Source organism: Scyliorhinus canicula, chromosome 11 (assembly GCF_902713615.1).
Source record: "Scyliorhinus canicula chromosome 11, sScyCan1.1, whole genome shotgun sequence".
NCBI classification, from domain to species: domain Eukaryota; kingdom Metazoa; phylum Chordata; class Chondrichthyes; order Carcharhiniformes; family Scyliorhinidae; genus Scyliorhinus; species Scyliorhinus canicula.
Window position 1 is genome coordinate 39,557,715 of NC_052156.1, and position 21,143 is coordinate 39,578,857.

The 21,143-nt window shown below is 45.5% G+C and overlaps 1 protein-coding gene across 13 annotated transcripts in view; it reads right to left on the minus strand.

The window, feature by feature from the left end:
* The window catches only part of LOC119974015 (ERC protein 2), a 1,008,595-nt gene that overhangs the window by 537,901 nt on the left and 449,551 nt on the right, over positions 1-21,143 (minus strand). For all 13 annotated transcript variants that reach the window (XM_038812801.1, XM_038812804.1, XM_038812800.1 and 10 more), the window contains one exon: positions 3,856-3,993. In XM_038812801.1, coding sequence (XP_038668729.1) covers positions 3,856-3,993 — 138 coding nt within the window. The remainder of the gene's footprint in view (positions 1-3,855; positions 3,994-21,143) is intronic.

The window sequence follows — 21,143 nt, forward strand, 5'->3', positions numbered from 1 at the left end:
TCTTACTTTTCTTTATGGCTCTTTTCGTGGCTTTCTGCTGACCTTTAAAGTTTTCCCAATCTTCTAGTTTCCCGCTGATCTTGGCCACTTTGTAAGCCTTCTCTTTCAATTTGACAGCCTCATGTATCTCCTTAGACACCCATGGTAGATTACCTCTTTTCTTACAATTCTTCCTTCTCACTGGAATATACTTTTGTTGAGCACTATGAAAGATTTCTTTGAAAGTACTACACTGCTCCTCAACTGTCCTACCATAAAATATTTGTTTCCAGTTTACTTTAGCGAGGTCCTTCCTCATTCTATCGTAGTCCCCTTTGTTCAAGCATAGGACCCTGGTATTGGATTCTATCATCACACTCTCCATCTGTATACTAAATTCAACCATGCTGTGATCACTCCTCCCAAGAGGATCCCTAACGATGAGGTTATTAATTATTCCTGCCTCATTACACAGGACCAGATCTAGGATAGCTTGATTTCTCATCGGTTCCATTACATATTGTTCCAGAAAACTATCCCGGATACATTCAACGAACTCCTCTTCAAGGCTACCCTGACCGAGCTGATTTGACCAATCTATATGCAGATTAAAATCTCCCATGATAACTGCTGTACCCTTTTCACAGGCATTAGTTATCTCTTCATTTACTGCCCGTCCCAGTGTGATGCTATTATTTGGTGGCCTATAGACTACACCTATCAGTGTCTTTTTCTTCTTAGAATTTCTAATTTCTACACAAAAGGATTCAACCTCATTCTCCATAGAACCTATATCATCTCTCAATGCCACCCTGGTGTCGTCCTTGATTATTAGTGCTACTCCACCTCCCTTACATACCTGTCTATCCCACCGAAACATCTGGTACCCCTGGATATTTAACTCCCAGTCGTGACCATCCTGCAACCATGTCTCCGTAATGGCTATCAAGTCATATTCATTCGCGATGATTTGTGCTGTTAATTCATCAACTTTGTTATGAATGCAAGCATTCAGGTAAAGTGCCTTAATGCTGACTTTCTTATCATTATTAGAGAAATTGGACATCATAAGATGTCCTAAGTTATCCTCCCTTTTTGCTTCATTCCTAGTCTGCCTTGAACTTAAACCCACATGCACACATGCTAACCTGCTGCTTATCCTTCCATTTAACTCCCTACTCCCTGTCGCTTTCCCTTTCCCTTCCCCCTGACTCAGAAGTTTGAAGTCCTACTGACCACCCTATTTATCCTTTTCGCTAGAACACTGGTTCCAGATCGGTTCAGATGGAGACCGTCCCAACGGTACAGATCCCCCCGGTTCCAAAACTGGTGCCAATGCCCCATGAAATGGAATCCCTCTTTCCCACACCAATCCCTTAGCCACATGTTTACTTCCCTAACTTTCTTATCCCTATGCCAATTAGCACGTGGCTCGGGCAGTAATCCGGAGATTATGAACCTCAAGGACCTGTTCTTCAATTTCCTTCCTAGTGCTTGATAATCCCCAAACAGGTCCTCCACCCTAGCCTTGCCTATGTTGTTAGTCTCAACGTGGACCACAACAACTGGATCCTCCTCCTCCCACTCCAGTATCCTTTCAAGCCGGTCAGAGATGTCCCGCACCCTGGCACCGGGCAGGCAACACACCATACGGGTCTCCCTATCCGGCTTGCAAAGGATACTATCTGTCCCTCTAATTATAGAATCCCCTATAACAACTACTTGTCTTTTTGCTCCCTCCTCTTGAATGGCCTTTTGCACCATGGTGCCATGGTCAGCTGGCTCATCCTGTCCACAGCCCTTTTCCTCATCCGCACAGAGAGCAAGAATCTCATACCTGTTGGACAAGGCTGAGGCTCCTGCACTCCTGAACTCCGAATCCCCCTACCTGCCTCACTTACAATCACACCCTGTTTTTCCTGAACACTTACTGAATTTGAATTATTTAATCTACCGGGTGTGACTGCCTCCTGAAGCAAAACGCCCAGGTAACTCTCCCCCTCCCGGATGTGCCGCAGAGTTTGAAGCTCAGACTCCAGATCATCAATTCTGATCCGGAATTCTTCCAGCAACCAACACTTGCTGCAGATGTGGTCACTGCCGTTCACAATGGGATCAGCCAGCTCCCACATCATACAGCTACAACACATCACCTGTCCAGCCATCTCTACTTATTTAATTAACGTTTACAAATTTATGTTAAATAATTTCTAGTACTTCTCTGCTAAATAAAAGCTTAATTCAACTACTATAATACTCAATAATAAACTCTGCACGGTGAGGATACTTGTACATTTAAGTGTGAACTGGAATGTGTAACATAAAAATGTAAAAACTATGAAATACATAATAATCATGAAGCAGAGGATCAGATATGATACTTGAATTGTGCAGCAGACTCGAAGGATCAAACGGCCTACACCTGCCCCCATTCCTTATGTTTTCATACAAAACATTTGGAGAAGCAGGAGGAGGAAATAATAGTGTTGGCACCAATACAGTAAGTTGGGATGGGGAAAAGTGTCAGAAATGGCACATGGTCTCACTTCATTTCAAGACCTCCTGGTATCCTTTGCTCTGATGGATTGCTTAAACTGCTGTGATTCTGTTCATATCCAGCTGCTGTTGTAACCTTCTGGTTTCTTGGCTGAACATGGTGCCATGTTGAGTTCTGCACAACAAACTGACTTTCTTCCAGGCCAAATTCCATTTTTCTACTGGCCTCTAGATCAGTGTTTTTAGACTTTTGTTTCTGGGGACCAACCTTTGCGGCACATGCCACATTCGCAAAAGGGGAGCCTGCTTGGTCCTCCCAACCTCACTTGAATTAGGTTCAAAAGAGGAGAAGGAAATGCACATTCCAGGTTTGGTTCTCATGCTATTCAACTTTACCTCTCGGAAACATCATCCACTGTACATTAATAGCTTTCAACTCCACGTCAAGACATAAATGAGCCACAAACTAGTATACATCTAACATCCTTTTCCTGGCTGACATCAGGCTGAATCAAACTACTTACTATCATGGTGTTTCTTTAGTATTTGCTTGTTGGTGACCAGGTAAAAAGGCCAATGGGTGAAAAGGGGACCTTCACCATTGACAAACTGGCATCCGTGTGTATCATCTACAAGATGCACTGCAGAAACTCACCAAGGTTCTTTAAGCAGCAACTTCCAAACCCATGGCCACTGCCATCTAGAAGGACAAGGGCAGAAGATACCGAGGAACCCCACCTGGGAGGTTCCCCTTCAAGTCACTCACCATCCTGACTTGGAAATATAGCACTGTTCCTTCATGGTCACTGGGTCAGAATCCTGAAATTCCCTCCCTAACAGCACTGCGGGTGTACCTACACCTCGGGGACTGCCATGGTTCAGGCAGCGGGTCACCACCACCTTCTCAACGGAAACTTAGGATGGGCATTAAATTCTGGCCTAGCCAGTGATGCCCACACCAAATTAATTTTATAAAAGTGAGATGAGCCGAGGTGCTCTTCAGAGAACCGACAGGGACATGGCAGGCCTAATGGCCTCCTTCTCTGCCTTACTCATTCTATGACCCTTTGGCTACATTTGTGCATGGCAGCCAAATGTATTTACATTTTCAATCTTAGTTTGTCAAATTGAGATAGAAAATGTTGCTTAATGTATCCTTTCCAATCCATTCTGAAACCATCAGACGAGGGCAAACTCCACTGAACTTCCATTATTGCATTTTGGGAGTAAAGTTTAAATGCTTCAATGACATTCAGCAAATATTCTTCCATTAGGTACTTTTCATCTGAAAAGTAGATGTTTTAAAAATGCTGATTAGAAAATGTTAACTTTGCTTGAGTGCACGAGAGATGCTTCAAGGGTTACAACATAATCCATTACCTTCTCTGATAAAGCTTCTTCTAAAGTTGCCAAAGCTGTATCTGTGTTGCTGGAATCTGTCTGCAATGACTTAACTCGGTCTTTCAAATTGTTAAGTTGTTTATCTTTGTCTTTAAGTTGTTCCTGAAGATTTTCAATCTATAGGAGAAAACAAATATATTTTAGTGTAAATATGTATTTCCTTCCGTTCCGTATGTATACATTACATATGCATCTGTTGTGTAGATTCTTTCCTGTCATTTTCATCAGCATAATTAGTCAACTGGGACACCAATTTAAGATTTTTTAAAAAATCTTATGTTAGCTCCTGCATTCTCCACACATATTAGAAGATACGGATGGCCTTCAAATTTAATAATGGGAAAACAATTTTGTACAACAACTGACAGGTTGACAGACGTGCACTGGGATAACATCTGGGTCAATTGAGTACTAAAACGTACATTTGTTAAAAAAGATAAACTAGGTTCCACAGTTTAAATACCAATGCCTCATAGATGTTTTTACTGTAAATACATAATTCAAATTAAGTCACAGAACAATTTTGATTACAGTTATGATATATTTTGTTATTTCCTTCCTTAATTTGAAGTAAATTCCTGGGACAATTAAATAAATTCAGTTGAGCACTTTCGGCAAAACATATTTTAAGGATCCAGAACCCGGAATCTAGTGAATAAGGTCAACAGGTCCATATTTGTGCATCACATTTCTGCACATCATTTTAAATGCAGGCAACAAGGATTAACAATTTACCAACAAAAAATGCAAAGCCCATTTATGGAACCTTGAAATCTCAAGCTGTTATACAATCAACAATGAAAAATGAGAGTTAGGTACTTTGCAGAGTATAATAGTTACAGAAAAGTTGTCAAAAATTTTCCATTGTTCTTATACTTTTAAAAAGTCTCTTTTCCTTTCTAAGTTTTCATGTACAATGTATTTAGAAAAACAAAAAGCTGACTGGTTGCTGTTAGGCCTGTGCCAATGCACTCAGGTATCAGTTGCCAGGAAGTGCAGCAAAGTAATCAGATGACCTTGCATCCAACTAGCATCTTTTTTTAATTGTAATGGAGCGATGCCTGTCTATCACGCTTCTCCCCAAATTCTAAAGTTTGTTTCCAGCCATTCACAGCTTGTGACCATGAATAGCAAGGCCAGATTTATTGTCCATCCTAAATTACCCTCAGAAAGATGGCGGTGAACTTCCATTGTGGTCCACGTGGTGATGGTTTTCCGACAGTGTTGTCCCGACAATGATTCAAAGCAACATATTTTCCAGTCTGTCTGTGTGAGCTGTGGAGGTGGTGATGAATTTCCTTCATTTCTTGCCCTTGTCTGTCTGGATGGCAGAGGTCGCAGTTTTGGAATCTGCTCTTGAAGACTTGACAAGTGGCTGCAGATTGTACACACTGCTGCCCCAATGCACCACCAACAGTGGGAATGAATGTCTAAGGTGGTGGACAGGGTTCCAGTCAAGTGGGCTAATTTTCCTGAATGTGCTGAGCTTCTTGAGGGTTCTTGGAGCTGTACTCACCCAGGCAAGCGGAGATTATTCAATCATAATCCTGATTTGCGCCTTGTAGATGGTGGAGAGGCAATGGGAAGTAAGGGAGTGAGTCTAATACCCAGCCTTTGACCTGCTCTTGTAGCCATAGTATTTACATGGCCTGTTCAGTTAAGTGTCTGGCCAACAATGATATCCCCCAGAATACATGATGGTATGAGATTTTCAGTTGCAACGTCCTTTAATATCAAGTGAAGGTGGCAAAGGCTCTTTTCTGTTAGAGATAGGTAACAGCTGTCATTTGTACTACACAATGCCTATCAGCAGAAGCCTAAATGTTGTTCAAGTCTTACAACATACGGGCATTGACTAGTTTATTATCGAGGAGTTGGGAATGGAGCTGAACACTGTGCCATCATTAGCAAACAGCACCAATCGATGGGAGTAAAGGTAATTAATAAAACAGCTGAAAATCGCTTAGGCTTGGATATGGCCCTGTGGAGGTTTTGCAGCAATGCCCTGGAGTTGAGACGTTTGATATCCAACAACCACAACTACCTTCCTTTGTGTTAGTTGCGACTCTAGTCAATGGAAATGTTGTTCCCAACTCCCACTGATTAGGGATTAGTAATCTGACAAGCATCTAGACAGGTATATGAATGGGCGGGAACAGAGGGAAGTAGACCTTGGAAACTAGGAGACAGGTTTAGATAAAGGATCTGGATCGGCGCAGGCTGGGAGGGCCGAAGGGCCTGTTCCTGTGCTGTAATTTTCTTTGTTCTTTGTTCTTTAAAACACAAACCTGCATCCTACAACATTAGAATACTTGGTGTAGGACCAGAAGATTGTCTAAATAATTTAAAAATGTACGTTTTATTGGATGTTCCACTGAAATACCGCAGCTTTTTTGTATTTCAAGTTCAAATGCCTGTACCTTTGGAAAAATGAAAGCAATAATACAATGCAAGACTCTTCCAGTAATTATACCAGACTGAGTTCCATTATTAAATCGGCATAGCTTCTAAAATAAATCAAACAAATCCCATCGATAGTTTGTCTAAAATGCAAAATCAACTGTAATCAATAGATTGCAGTGACGACATGCAGTAACTCCAATATCCACATTGTTACAGTGTGCGGAGCTTTCCCTCTCAGGCTGTAGTGGATTTTGTAGTGAACGACAGCAGAAGATTTGGAGAAAGGCCAAAAATCAGAATTTTCCCCTCATCACTTTCAGGCTGATGGCAGGTCAGGTTTCCTCCTGACTCATGGCAGGAACCCTATTTGCTTGCATTACCATGCCACGAATGCTCATCAAAATTGTTGTTCAAGGGAATCACGTAACCTCTCACAATATACTGCCACATCAAGAGGACATTAGACCGGTCTGAAGCTTGATTGGAAATAAGTGACGTACAGCTGTCCACCTTCACCTCATTCCTGGCTTTGAGGTGAGTGCTACACTCAACGCCCACCTGCAACAGCGCCCCCATTGTGGGTTCTCACCAATGCCAGTGAGATGCTGAACTGGTGGGGGCGTAGGGTTGCTCTGCTCACAGGCTGTTTCTGTTCTCCGAAGGAGGAGCTCTCCTACAGGGCTCAGGCAAGGTTGCATATAAGGCAGAGACCAATATTGCGACCAGGGTTGCGGAGGGGATGGAGAGCAGAAACACGGGACAGGGGGACAATGGGGGTGGTGGGGTGGGGGAAGACAATGACAGGCAGAGGGGAGGCCGAGCTTAGGAAAGCTGGATCCCAACATTAAAGACTGGAACACAGGCACAGTAAGGGGAATATATATAATTGTGTAGTTCATTAAAAACCTGGTGTGCACATTTATCTATAGTCTTCCTTCTTGAATCTCAATTTTTACTCATGCTTTTTATGTAGATGTCTATGGCCCAGAGTTTTCCCATGGGAATCACGTCATTACTTCACTTAAATTGACAACAGCTTTGGGTGTTAGGATATGCACACAATAACGCAGAAATACAGAAGTTACTGTAAGGTGAATCCATGCTCCTTCACAGAGTGTACTGTATAGAGTGCAATCTCCACTGGATCAGGAATTGACAAAAACTTCCCCTCTTATGCTGTTTGTCCCTCTGTGAAAAGCCTGGAAAAATTCTCAACTTGTTGAATGAAGTGTGACTGTGTTTTCAAACAGGAAACCAACTTCATAATTACTGCTAAGCATGCTTACTGGTCCTGAAAACGAAGGACTGTAAAATGTCAAATTTCTCCATAATGATCAAAACTTCTCCATTCTTAAAAATCGGTTTACCGTTAATTTAGCGTCGAATACAGTAAAATATTATAAAAACAAGTAACCGCTTTGTCGAAGTGTCATCCAGACTCGAAACATTAGCTCTGTTCTCTCTCTCTATAGATGCTGTCAGATCCGTTGATATTTTCCAGCATTTACTTATTACACTGCATTAAAATTTAAAGTGAAGGATTTCAAGCGTTTGTAGTTTCCTGGATTGCTGCCAAAATATTTCAAATTTGGAAAACCACGTCACAGATACAAACCTCCTACCTGGCATCTTACTTTGAGGTCAGTGGCAAGCGGCCTGGTTTAAACATTTAAGCTAATGTTCTTTGTGGGAATCCAGGAGTCTGTATTATACTTAATGCCAACCGTCCACTGTTGTCTTGTTGATGGGTCAAAACTATCTAAACTATCTTTCTACTAAACCGGTTTGCCACTTTTCTCAGACATTGTATTTTAATGCTCTAAATAAGTTTTCAAACATTTAACCATAAAAATTGACATTCACAATAACGTGATTAACTTTATACCCATGAATTGTCTCATATCCTTTAATCCTCATATTTACCACAAACTTTGGCATCTCAACATTTGGAGTTGGATGTGATCATTCTGTCCAGAGTGGAGGCGATTGGCTAAACAAGAATCCATCAATCTGAGCATGACAGTATGCAAATTTCCAGGATTTATTGTAGAATGCAAATAGCCAAATATGAGAAAGAGAGAGAGCTGCAAGAGCGCACGAGACAGAGAGCGCACGAGACAGAGAGAGAGAGCACGTGAGAGAGAGAGGGAGTGCACGAGAGAGAGAGCAAGATTCTACCAAAATCTATAACCCATAGGACAACTTTTATTCAGGTAGACAATCAGCAGAGTTTTTTTTAAACTAGAGTGGCTCTACTTTCATGAACTGACAGGAAGACAGAGGGAACACAGGAAACAATATACTAATTACATGCCTATTAGATCTTTTGTTGGTCTCAAATGACGACTAGACTATAAACTTCAAAAATCATAAACAGTATGTGAGAGACAGACAGACTGGGGCGGTGGGAAAGGGAGCAACAGGCAGGGGGGGGCTGCAAGAATGAGTGGTGTGGGGGGGGGGGGGCGAGAGCGAGAGGGAGTGCTTAACAGGGGCGAGAGAGAGAGAGTGGGATAGAATGAGGCTGGGGCAAGCGAGAGATAGGGAGAGCTCACAGTGGGAGAGAGAGAGCGCTTGGCAGAGACAAGAGAGCAAGCGAGCACACGGCGGGGCCAAAATAGCGAGCACGCCCATGACGGGAGCAAGAGAGCGAGCGTGCGAGCACACGGCTTGGGTGAGAAATCTAGTGAGAGTGCAATGCGCACACGGCGGGAGCAAGAGTGTGTGGCAGAGATGAGAGAGCCAATAAGAACATGCGAGCACGCAGCAGGGGAGAGAGGGTCAGTGAGTGGCAGCGGAGGCGTGGAGGGGGTGCGAGAGAGCACGAACGGGCATGCAATGGAGAGAGAGAGAGAGAGGCGGGGGGGGGAATAGTGCGAGCGGGTGTGCGGTGGGGTGACAGCGAGCGTCCGGCAGGACGAGAGCACAAGCAAGCGTATAGCGGGAGTGAGTGAGAGTGAACGAGGGAGCGGCAAGGGCATGAGAGCTGGCGCGTGTGTGATGCGGGCAAGTGAGCGAGCATGCAGCGGGAGCGAGCAAGCGGCGGAGCAAGAGAAATCTAGCAAGCACACAGCAGGGGTGAGTAAGTGCACAGCGGGGCGAGAGAGGAAGTGATAGCGACTGCGCGACATGGGCAAGAGAGAGCTAACGAGCGCACAGCAGGAGAGAGAGAACAAGCAAACATGCAGTGGATCAAGACAGTGAGTGAGCAGCAGTGGGGGTGTGAGAGATAGAGAGAGAGAGTGAGCAGCATGCGTCGGAGCAAGGAATAGAGCAAGCGGGCATGTGGCAGAGTGAGAGAGAGAGCAAAAGTATGGCGGGGCAAGGGCACGAGTGAGTGCACAGCGGGGGTGAGAGAGTGAGCGAGCGGCGACGAGGGCAAAAGAGCAACCGAATGCAATGTGGGGCGAGAGAGAGAACAAGCAGGCAGCGGGGATGAGAGCGCGAATGAGCACGCAGTTGGGGTGAGAGAGCATGCGAGCATGCAGTTGGTGGAGAGAAAGCTAGCGAGTGTGTGGCACGGGTGAGAGAGAGCAGGCATGCATTTTGCAGGGTGAGAGTGGGCGAGCAAGAGGCGAGAGTGAGAACACTAGCTAGGGGCTGGTTTAGCACACTGGGCTAAATTGCTGGCTTTTAAAGCAGACCAAGGCAGGCCAGCAGCACGGTTCAATTCCCGTACCAGCCTCCCCGAACAGGCGCCAGAATGTGGCGACTAGGGGCTTTTCACAGTTACTTCATTGAAGCCTACTTGTGACAATAAGCGATTTTCATTTCATTTCATTTCTGTGGCACGGGCAAGGAAGAGAGTAACCGAGCATGCAGCACGGGTGAGAGAGACAGCGAGAGAGAGCTGCAGGAGTGAGAGTATGGGAGCGGCGAGGATGAGATGCAGCGAGCAGACAGCGGGGGCGAGAGAGCACGTGCAATGGTGGAGAGAGAATGCCCAGTCAGTGCGAGAGAGCGAGCACACTGGGGGCGAGAGAATGCGTGAACGATGCGCAGCGGGGGGGTGGGAGGGGGAACGAGAGTGAGTGAGCATCTGGCATTTGCAAGCGAGCGAGTGCGTAGTGGTTGTGAGAGAGCGAGCACGCAGCAGGGATGAGAAAGAGCACATGGTGGGTACGAGAGGAGCGCAGCCGAGAGATATAGAACAAGTGAGCACATGGCAGATGTGAGAAAAAGACAGAGCGTGAGCGAGCACGCCCCGGGAACGAGAGAGAGCACGCGGCGGGGTGAGATTGAGAGCGAGTGAGCGAGCAAACGGCGGGGCTAGAGTGTGAGAGAGAGAGAGAGCACGTGGCGGCGTGAGAGTGAGAGCGAGCGAGCAAGCACTTGGCGGGGACGAGACAGAGCGTGAGCGAGCATGCACCGGGAACGAGAGAGAGCACGCGGCGGGGTGAGATTGAGAGCGAGCGAGCGAGCACACGGCGGGGCTAGAGTGTGAGAGAGAGAGAGAGCACGCGGCGGGGTGAGATTGAGATTGACGGGAGAGATGCCTGGCCCAGTGAGGGGGAGAGAGAGAGAGTCATGTGATAATGACCGTATGATCTCATTTTCTTAGTGCTGACGGAAAGATAAGAATTGCAGGATGCCAGAGACCATTCTCCCTACTCTTCTATGAAATATCCCTCCTTTTTTTACATTCACATGGACCCTCCCTTGGCTTAACTTCATATCCCAAAGAGCCTGATCGTTCAGCGCTCCCTCAGTCCTGCTAACCAAAGCTGTCAGGCTCGAGTCACTGAACACCGACACCCCCCCCCCCCCCCCCTCCCCCCCCCCCCCCCCCCCCCCCGCTGTTTCCACCCATTATCTCCCATCCTCACCACCCCGACCAGAATCAGGTTTGAGATTTCCTCTCCCTCAACGCTGACAGCAGCAATCCATTCGCAAGTCAGATTACTTCATGGCCTTTTAACCCATTTTGCCAAAATTCAGGTTTCCCTTTTACTGTGAAGTCAAGCAACGGTGCCTTCCCTACACCTTGTCAAGTCCCAGCATTCCCAACATAGTGCTGCAAACCATCACTATGGTGCTACTAAACTCCAGGCCAATTACCCAGTGCGACCGGGGCATGTCCCTTGGGTAAACAAGGAAGACTGCCCTCAGTACCGTCAAGCCCACACCCACCCATCCCCATACTATGAAATACTAAACATTTAATTCCAACTGATACATGTAGTATACCATCTTATTATATATTCTTAACTTTACATCTCGTAAGGAATCCAAATTGGAGTCAAATGATTCCATATATATTTTAAATATCTTATGCCATATTTTCTGACAACTTTTTCCATTAGGGTAACACCAACTTTGGCAGAAGTTTATAATTACAGAAATATAAGGTTGGATATGGCAGGAAAATGGTCAAGTCCGTGTCCATGCATGCGCATGGCGGCGGCCTGAAGTGGCTGCGCCGTGCAACATGGCGCCGGCTGCGCACAGACCCTGCCTGCCAAAGGCTCCCCTCCCCCTGTAACCAGCCTCGCCACTCCCGGACCACCCCCCTACCAGTCCCCCAGCCCCCGCGAAGGCCCCTCTTCCAGCGGAACGACTCCCTCCCTTGACTACGGCGGCACTGGACTCAGCCCACAGGCACAACGTGAGGTCCCTGAACGGTGTGAGCACACGTGTCCCACAATGTCGGGGACTTGGCCATTCGGTAGCGAAGCATCGTGGGAGGGCCTCGGGTGGCGTCCTGAGGCCATCCATACAGTGTGTGGTCTACTCCCCGGGTACGCAATTTTTGTGGGGGCAGAGCATCGCAAAAACGGCGCCGTCCCCGATGCCGGTGTAAAGAGGGATTCTCTGGCCCGATTGCGATTTCGGTGTCGGCGATAGGAGAATCCCGCCCCTGATTTTTAGAATATTTAAGGATTTGAATTTTCACTGCTAGGGTTAAATAATTGCACACAAAGTCTCAGTATTTTTGCTAACATAATTGAAAGACCAGCAGCAATACAGTGGCACGCTAACTTAAGGGATACTTGTCTCCCACCATTGTAATCAAAGATTTAAGTTACAGCATTCTCAGACATTCAGATCCACTTTTCACATACATATTGCATTTTATTAGTTATAACCTCACCTGCCAGCTGGAATGCCTCATGGAAGTAGAGGGCTTCATGCGAGGGGAACATTGTGCCTTGCCTGCAGCAAGTGCACTTTAACAGTCAAATCAAAAGGATAGTTACGATGAAAGATTCGGAGAAGTATGTAACCCTCTCTCGCAACTGTAAAATGTTTGAGATCTGGGAAGGGACGTGACTTAATTGGAACTGGGGGTGAAGAACTATATGAGCATCACAAAAATAAAATAGTAAATGGATCCTCTCAAACACACTGAAGAACAGTCTGAGGAAAAAGCTATAGCGAGACATTTGGTGACAAAGGGCACACATTTTGACTACTTGCAATCAAATCTTTTTCAATTGAAAAATGCAATAAATTAATTTGGAGAACTGGCACCCAATTTCAGTTCTGAAATGTTCATTCGGAAAACTTTAAATCTGCCACCTTGTGGTTCACCCAGCCTACTACATACACAGTGGCAACAGTATTTTCATCCCAGAAAGGAATTTCCACAATGAAGCCAACTCCATTAAGTTAGCGTTCAACTGATCATCCTCACTACATAGTCCTACAATATATCTGTGCGTAAAACGGATACATTTCTCACAACTGCAAAGACTATTATAATAAATTACAGTCATGACTGAACTCCTATGCTGGCTTAGGGCCAGCGCCTGCTCAGTATGTCACACTTGCACACACAAGCCCAAAACTAGCAGAGATCTACAAATCATTTCTCTGCTACCCATCATAACATATACAGGTATGTTTACATGCCTAGCAAAAAGGCAAAAGCAGCGCCAAAGAAACATGACTGCACAGGTGAGATTCCTAATCAGCCAAATACATTGCTATGGGTCTATGATACCAGAGGTGTACAATTATAAAAAGTAGTTTCTAAGTTGAGACCGAAAATATAAAATGCAACTGTCTATTGTCTGGAAGTAGAGAGAGAGGTGGATCAGTAACTACCATGCAAACTTCAGGAGTTAAATTTACGGTCGAGCTTTTTAAGGCCCACCATTTGCATCTGATCAACATATTTTTAACATCTGTTTTAAAAATTACTAGGCAGCACTCACTAATAGTGTTAAGATGATACAAGATTGATGGATATTCAGTTTTAACTGCTGTTCTATTTTTTTTATAAATTTAGTGCACCCAATTAATTTTTTCCAATTAAGGGGAAATTTAGCATGGCCAATTCACCTAGCCTCCACATCTTTGGGTCGTGGGGACGAAATCCACGCAAATACAGGGAGAATGTGCAAACTCCACACAGACAGTGACCCAGAGCCGGGATCAAACCTGGGACCTCGGCGCCTGAGGCTACAGGGAATTGCTGTTCTATTAAGACTTTCCTGTTTTGTATCCATGAATGTTTACATAAAAATGTTTTCAAATAAATACTACAGTTGATTTTGGATGAGTTCTCATTTAGCCAAAATGAATGTGTTTCAGATCATAGCATTTCAAATGCCCATTCAACACTTCAGGCACTTTCGATTATATTAAATGCAGCCCTGCTTTCTCATAACACTTAATACAGGGCAAGATACAAATGAGATTTTAAATACCTCGCCAACTTTGAATATTCTTTTTGCATTGTATAAAACTCAGGTGAACGCATAGCATTCTTTCACGTTATCTGTCCTGTCAGTAAACTGAACGTGCTAATCTCTTGTTGTTTTAGTGACTGGATACTGAATGTTCCGCAAGTACGCTGGGAATTGCACTAAATCTTACCTGTAAACAGGCTGCATTGCGAAAGGCTTTTGCACTCAACTATATTCTGCATGTCTAGTGAACCAATAAATACGTGAAAGGGGGAATAACAAAATTTGAAAGCACACATCAAAGTTTGTATTACAGAGGTCTTATTCTCAGTGCTGGCAGACACACCATTTCTCTTTTTAAAATTTTGATGAAACTCTATACAAGCTTACAAAGTGCAGCATTAAAGAAAAGATGTTCAGTAGTTCTTTATGCTAGATCGCATCAGTTCCTTTCCAAACCAGTTTCCAGGAAGTGAAAATTAGAGGATTTAAGCATTTTGTTCTAAACAAACTCACAACTCAGAATTAAAAAGTCAAATCTATAACCTTGTGGCTTGAGAAATGTTTTCCTCTACGACTATGCGGTCCTTTACATGGTTTGTATATCTAATATTTCCATGGCATGAATTATTCTCTGCATTAGTTGAATGAGTGAAAGCTGCACATTGCACAAAGGAGCTGAATTTAAGATATGTGGCAAGAATGACGACCTCTGACATCAAGACAATCTCTGAATGAGTTTGGCATAAAGCAGCCCTCTGACCAGCTCTTGTAGCCACAATATTTATGCAGACCAGCCACATAATTACTGTGGCTACAAGAGTAGGTCAGAGGCTGGGAATTATGCGACAAGTGACTCATCTCATGATTTCCCAAAGTCTTTACACCACTCACATGGCATAAGGCACGAGTGTGATGGAATACTCCCCACTTGCCTGGATGCATGCAAATCCCACAATGTTCAAGAACATAGAACATAGAACATAGAACAGTACAGCACAGAACAGGCCCTTCGGCCCTCAATGTTGTGCCGAGCCATGATCACCCTACTCAAACCCACGTATCCACCCTATACCCGTAACCCAACAACCCCCCCCTTAACGTTCTTTTATTAGGACACTACGGGCAATTTAGCATGGCCAATCCACCTAACCCGCACATCTTTGGACTGTGGGAGGAAACCGGAGCACCCGGAGGAAACCCACGCACACAGGGGGAGGACGTGCAGACTCCACACAGACAGTGACCCAGCCGGGAATCGAACCTGGGACCCTGGAGCTGTGAAGCATTTATGCTAACCACCATGCTACCCTGCTCAACAGAGAAGCTCAACAGCATCCAGGAAAATGCAGCCCGCTTGATTGGCACCCCAGACATTCATACCTTCCACCAGTGGCTCACTATGGCAGCAGTGTACTATGTACAAGATGTACTGCAGCAACTTGTTGAGCCTTGTTCAATAGCACCTTCAAAACTCCCAATCTCCCCCACCTAGAAGGACAAGGGCATCAGATGCATTAGTGCACCACCACCTGCAGGTTCCCCTCCAAGCCACACACCAAGCTGACCTGAAACTATATCACAATTCATTCACTGTCAGTGGGTCAAAATCCTGGAACTCCTTCATAACAGCACTGCGAGTGTACCTAGGCCACATGGAGTACAGTGGTTCAAGAAGACTGCTCACCAATTAAAGTAAAGCATTTACATCAGAAATATACATGATGCTAATAAAATAATGATGTCAGTTCACATGACTAAGAGGAAAGCGAGATCTTGAATGAGGAGAAGCTCCAAACTCATTCCAATTTCAAATGTGTAAATACCTGTTGTAAATAAAGAAAATTGGCTTGAGAAACTACAGGCTTCAGCAGCATACTTTGGGAGAATAGACAATCCCCAAAACTCCCATCTAGACCCCAAACACACACCAAAACTATGAATGACTTTTCAAGGGCGATTGGAGATGAGCAACATATTCTGCCCCAGGTCTTTGAAAGAATTCTTTTTTAAAAGTTGAATGCACTCACATGAGTATTTGTAGCTTTACATGGCAAATTCCATCAACTACACAGCTAGCCTCAGACACTGCAGAACGTGCCACATGCCCCACCAGTCACTTACCCACAATCTATACCAATCATAACTCTTAACTAACATTCATAGCTTCACCTCCCCCTCATACACTTGGTACATGCAGGCTTATATTAACACTGCAATGAAGTTACTGTGTAAAGCCCCTATTCGCCACATTCCGGCGCCTGTTCGAGTACAAACCTCACATCCATGTTGATCATCTTGCACACTGCCAACTATTGAACAACAGCCAAATCACTTAACCACATTGCACAGCATACTTCCTGCCCACTTGCAGTACGCAGTGGCACATGAACCCCCCCCACCACCAAAATCTCAGCATACCTCAATCTTACACTGGTGCTTTTCCCCTTTCAGGGACCTCTCATGTGGATAGATAGATGGTTGAAGAGCAACAGGTGGAGAGGAGGAAGACGATGAAGGAGAAACACAGTCACTTAGACTCATGCTTGTTGCTCAGATACTGTCATTCCACATAGTTCAGAAGACAGCAGAGAGATAGGATCACCAAGTAGCAAGACACCAGACACAGCCAGGAGAAGGTTAGCACATGTGCCAACTCACCAGAGGGAGGTTTCACAAGCAAGCTCTTCTGCAGAGACCCAGTAAAAGAAAAAGGCAGAGGCAATGGATAATTACATTCTTGACATAGGCTGGCCTGTCAGAAAGCCTGCAGTCAATAATAATAATAATATTTTTTGTCACATGCAGGCTTATATTAACACTGCAATGAAGTTACTGTGTAAAGCCCCTATTCGCCACATTCCGGCGCCTGTTCGAGTACACAGGGGGAGAATTTAGAACATCCAAATAACCACGTCTTTCAGGACTAGTGGGAGGAAACCGGAGCACCCGGAGGAAACCCACGCAGACACAGGGAGAATGTGCAGACTCCGCAGACAATGACCCAGCTGGGAATGGAACCTGGGACCCTGGCACTGTGATGCCACAGTGCTAACCACTGTGCTACCATGCTGCCCATATTTGTCAATGTCAAGGAGCATGGAGGCAGCAGCACTAAATTAGCGTAGTGCTTTGAACAGGGCCTTGATCAATTAGTTCTAGCATGGAGGTAATAGCTAGCTAGCTGAGCAATCAAATACGTCAATGCAGCATTTAGTGACTAAGTTCTCAACATATACTGAAGCAGAATCACGAGAGAGAGTTGGGCACGTGAGAGAGAGGGGCAGTGCGTGAGAGAGAGGGAGAGTGGGAGGGAGGGTGTGATTTGGAAGACAGGGGTAGAGTGCGGGAGAGAAAGGGTTAAATGTACAGACTAGTGCAAAATAAGAGGTAGCGAGAATAATCGAGACAGGGAGGTGAGAGAGAGAGCTAGAGCGAGAGAGGACCAGTTGGGAAGAGAGAGACACCATTCTTTTTTTAAAATAAATTTAGAGTACCCAATTATTTTTTTCCAATTAAGGGGCAATTTAGAGTGGCCAATCTACCTATCCTGCACATCTTTGGGTTGTGGGGGCGAAACCCACGCAAACACGGGGAGAATGTGCAAACTCCACACGGACAGTGACCCAGGGCCGGGATTTGAACCCGGGTCCTCAGCGCCGTAGGCAGCAATGCTAACCACTGTGCCACCGTGCTGCCCGAGAGACACCATTCTGGAGGTAAAATGACATACACTATCAGTAGGTTAGGCAACAAGGAGTCAAATTTTATGGCACATACATTCAGTGTTAAAGAATAATAATAATCTTTATTGTAATAAGTAGGCTTCCATTAACATTGCAATGAAGTTACAGCGGAAATCCCTAGTCGCCACATTCTTGCACCTGTTCGGGTACACAGTGGGAGAATTCAGAATGTCCAATTCACCTAACAGCACTTCTTTCGGGACTTGTGGGAGGAAACCCATTCGTACAATGTTGGAGGAGACAAGTGAGACGTTAAAAGTACATGACATGCACAGTTAACACTGTGCTTAACAGCGCCAGGGTCCCATGTTCGTTCCTGCTTGGGTCACTGTCTGTGCGGAGTCTGCACGTTCTCCCTGTGTCTGCGTGGATTTCCGCCGGGAGCTTCGGTTTCCTCCCACAAGTCCTCAAAAGCGTGCTTATTAGGCGAATTGGGAATTCTGAATTCTCTCTGTGTACCCGAACAGGTGCCGGAATGTGGCGACTAGGGTATTTTCACAGTAACTTTATTGCAGTGTTAATGCAAGACTACTTGTGACAATAATAAAGATTATTATAATAAAGATCGTGGAGGTGACCCTTTCGAGGCAGACCGACCAGTTTGCCTCTCTAGAAGCAGAGATATCTCTGATGACCGGTGTGAATAAAGCACCGAGGGCCAAAGAGGATGATTTAGAGAATCATTCCAGGAGGCAGAATATTCGAGTCACGGGGTTGCCAGAGGGACTGGAAGGCCCAACTCCCACAGAATACTTTTCAAAGATGTTTGGGAATGTTATGGTGGAAGGGTGGATTCACCTCCCCGCCCGAGCTGGATAGTGCCCCCCGGACACTCCAACAGAAGCCCTGTCCCAACAAACCAACAGGGGCTATTATTGTGAAGTTCTACAGCTTCTAGGGAAAGGACCGGGTCTTGAGATGGCCAAAAGAACATCCCAACTATAAATGGGCTTTATGAAGACGTTGATGCGGAGCTGACAAGGAAGCGGGCCTCATTTAACAAAACTAAAGCCGCCCTGTATAAGAGTGGAGTTCGATTTGGGATGGTGTACTCGGAGCGGCTCAGAGTGACTTTTGAGTCAAAAGACTATTTTCTCAATGCGCCGGTGGAAGCGGAACCTTTTGCCACAAAACATGCATTGGGTGAGAGTTGATGGAGGTTTCGGTGAGGTTTTTGGATGTTGAGGGCATGGGCATATGGAAATGGAGAGCTGTTGGGAGTTTCTTGTACACGTTTGCATTTCTTTGTTTCAAAAGTTGGATTTGGGTGGGGGTTGTAATAGCCCATATGACTCCTACAGGGTGTGAATGATTATCTTCCCCGTGGTCCCCTGCTCAGGGCAGGAAATCACTCCAGTAAGGCACCAACCAGAACAGGAGCTCGGTAGCTATCTACCAGGCAGTGTAAATAGCGTGTGTAAATAAAAGTGCGTTTCTTTATTTTACTCGGTGTGGACTTCCTGTGTCCTTATTAAAATGGCGACGAGTAAAGTGGATTACTGCAACCTACTCTCAGTCACCAGGGGCGCCAACATTCTCGACCACTGCTACACAAACATCAAGGGCGCCTACCGATCCATCCCCCGACTTTACTTCAGAAAATCGGACCATAAGACGGTGCTCCTTCTCCCGGCATACAAGCAGAAACTTAAATGGGAGAATAAGATTAAGGAGGTCGTGCAAAGCTGGTCCGAGGCATTAGAAGAGCTCCTAGGCGACTATTTGGAGTCAGTTGACTGGTCCACATTCAAGAACTCAGTGGCCAACCTAAACGAGTATGCCACCACCGTCACAGACTTCATCAGCAAGTGTGTGGAAGACTGCATGCAAAAACGGTAGTACATACATTCCCCAACCGGAAATCATGGTTTAATTGGGAGATTCACTTCCTACTGAAGGTCAGGTCTGAGGCGTTCAAGACAGGCGACCCTGACCAAGAAGAAATCCAGACACAACCTCTGAAAAGCCAAGAGACAATACCAGAATAAGCTCGAGTCGCAGAATAACAACACGGACTCTTGTCGGTTGTGGCAAGGCTTAAACAACATAAAGGGCTACAAAACAAAGCAGAGTAGAATCTTTGGGCAGCCGCACACCCCTCCCTGATGAACTCAATGCATTCGATGCTCGGTTCAAACAGGAAACCATCTCAACTGCCCTAGGAGTGTCGGACACATTCATACCCACTGCCACAGCTTCAGCAGTCAGATCATTCTTCCTGAAAGTGAACTCTCAGAAAGCGATGGCTAGTTTGCGGACGCCGACTAGAGATTTTCCTTTGTGTTGTCTTGCTGATCGGTTTGGTGGCCATCTTGGGTGGCCTGGTGACTGTACTCACTAAGTAGCTGTTGGATAACCCTTCTTGGTGCAAATAGCTGACTTGGATCGAGGGGACTGGGGGGTCCCCAATTCGGAGGGTGAACTGGAATGTCAGGGGGTTGAATGACCCAATGAAAATAAAATGATTCAAGTTTTGTCCGCTAAGATCGAGGCGAATCCTAATGGCAGACATGTGATTTATCAGTGGCTCCTTGGAAGGCCCCTTGGTAGTCCTGGTTAATGTCTATGAACCGAATTGGGATGATATGGGTTTTATTAACAATTGCCAGTCTCCATTCCCGATTTGGATTCGCATCAGCTAATTTTGGGAGGGGTCTTAAACTTGTATGTCATCAGCTGGGGCGGCATGCTGCTTCCCGGGAGATTCTGCAGATTATGCACTCAGTTGGCTGTTTGGTTTCCACCCTGTCGAAGGTCAGCACGGCTTTTGAAACACCCTATGGGGATCTCTATAGGCCGGAGCCAACGGAGAGGATTTTGGCCATGACGGAGTTATTGGATGGGTTATCCTTCCCATTAGTGGAGAGGGAGAGGCGGGAAGAGATGGAATCCCCGTTGGGCCCTGAGGAAATTATGAAATGCATTGGGTTAATGCAGACTGGTAAAGCTTCCGGCCCTGATGGATTCCCCATCGAGTTCTACAAGATGTTTGCAGGACAGTTTGTCTCTTTAATATTAGATATGTTTAATGACTCCTTGATCGGGGGTTCATTGCCTTTTACACTTGCGCAGGGCTCTTTCTCCCTGATCCTGAAGAAGAACAAGGACCCTACGGAATGTGGGTCTTTTTGACCCATCTGGCTTCAGAATGCAGACGTTAGATTACACGCAGAAATGCCTGGCACAGCAGTGGGAGCCCTACCTCCCAGAGGGGATCTCGGAAGTCCAGACAGGCTTCGTCAAGAGTAATTGTCGGCCAATATACGTCGGCTGTTAAATATTGTCCTTTTCCCCCCTCTGCAGTCCACGAACCAGAGGTGATTGTTTCCATGGATGCCAAAAAAACATTTGATAGGGTAGGGTGGAGTGGGGATATCTCGGAGATCCCCAGGAGGTTTGGCTTTGGCCAATAGTTCATTAACTGGATTTGTTTACTGTATAGGGGCCCCAGTGCTAGTGTTCACACAAATGCCTAGAGCTCGGGTTA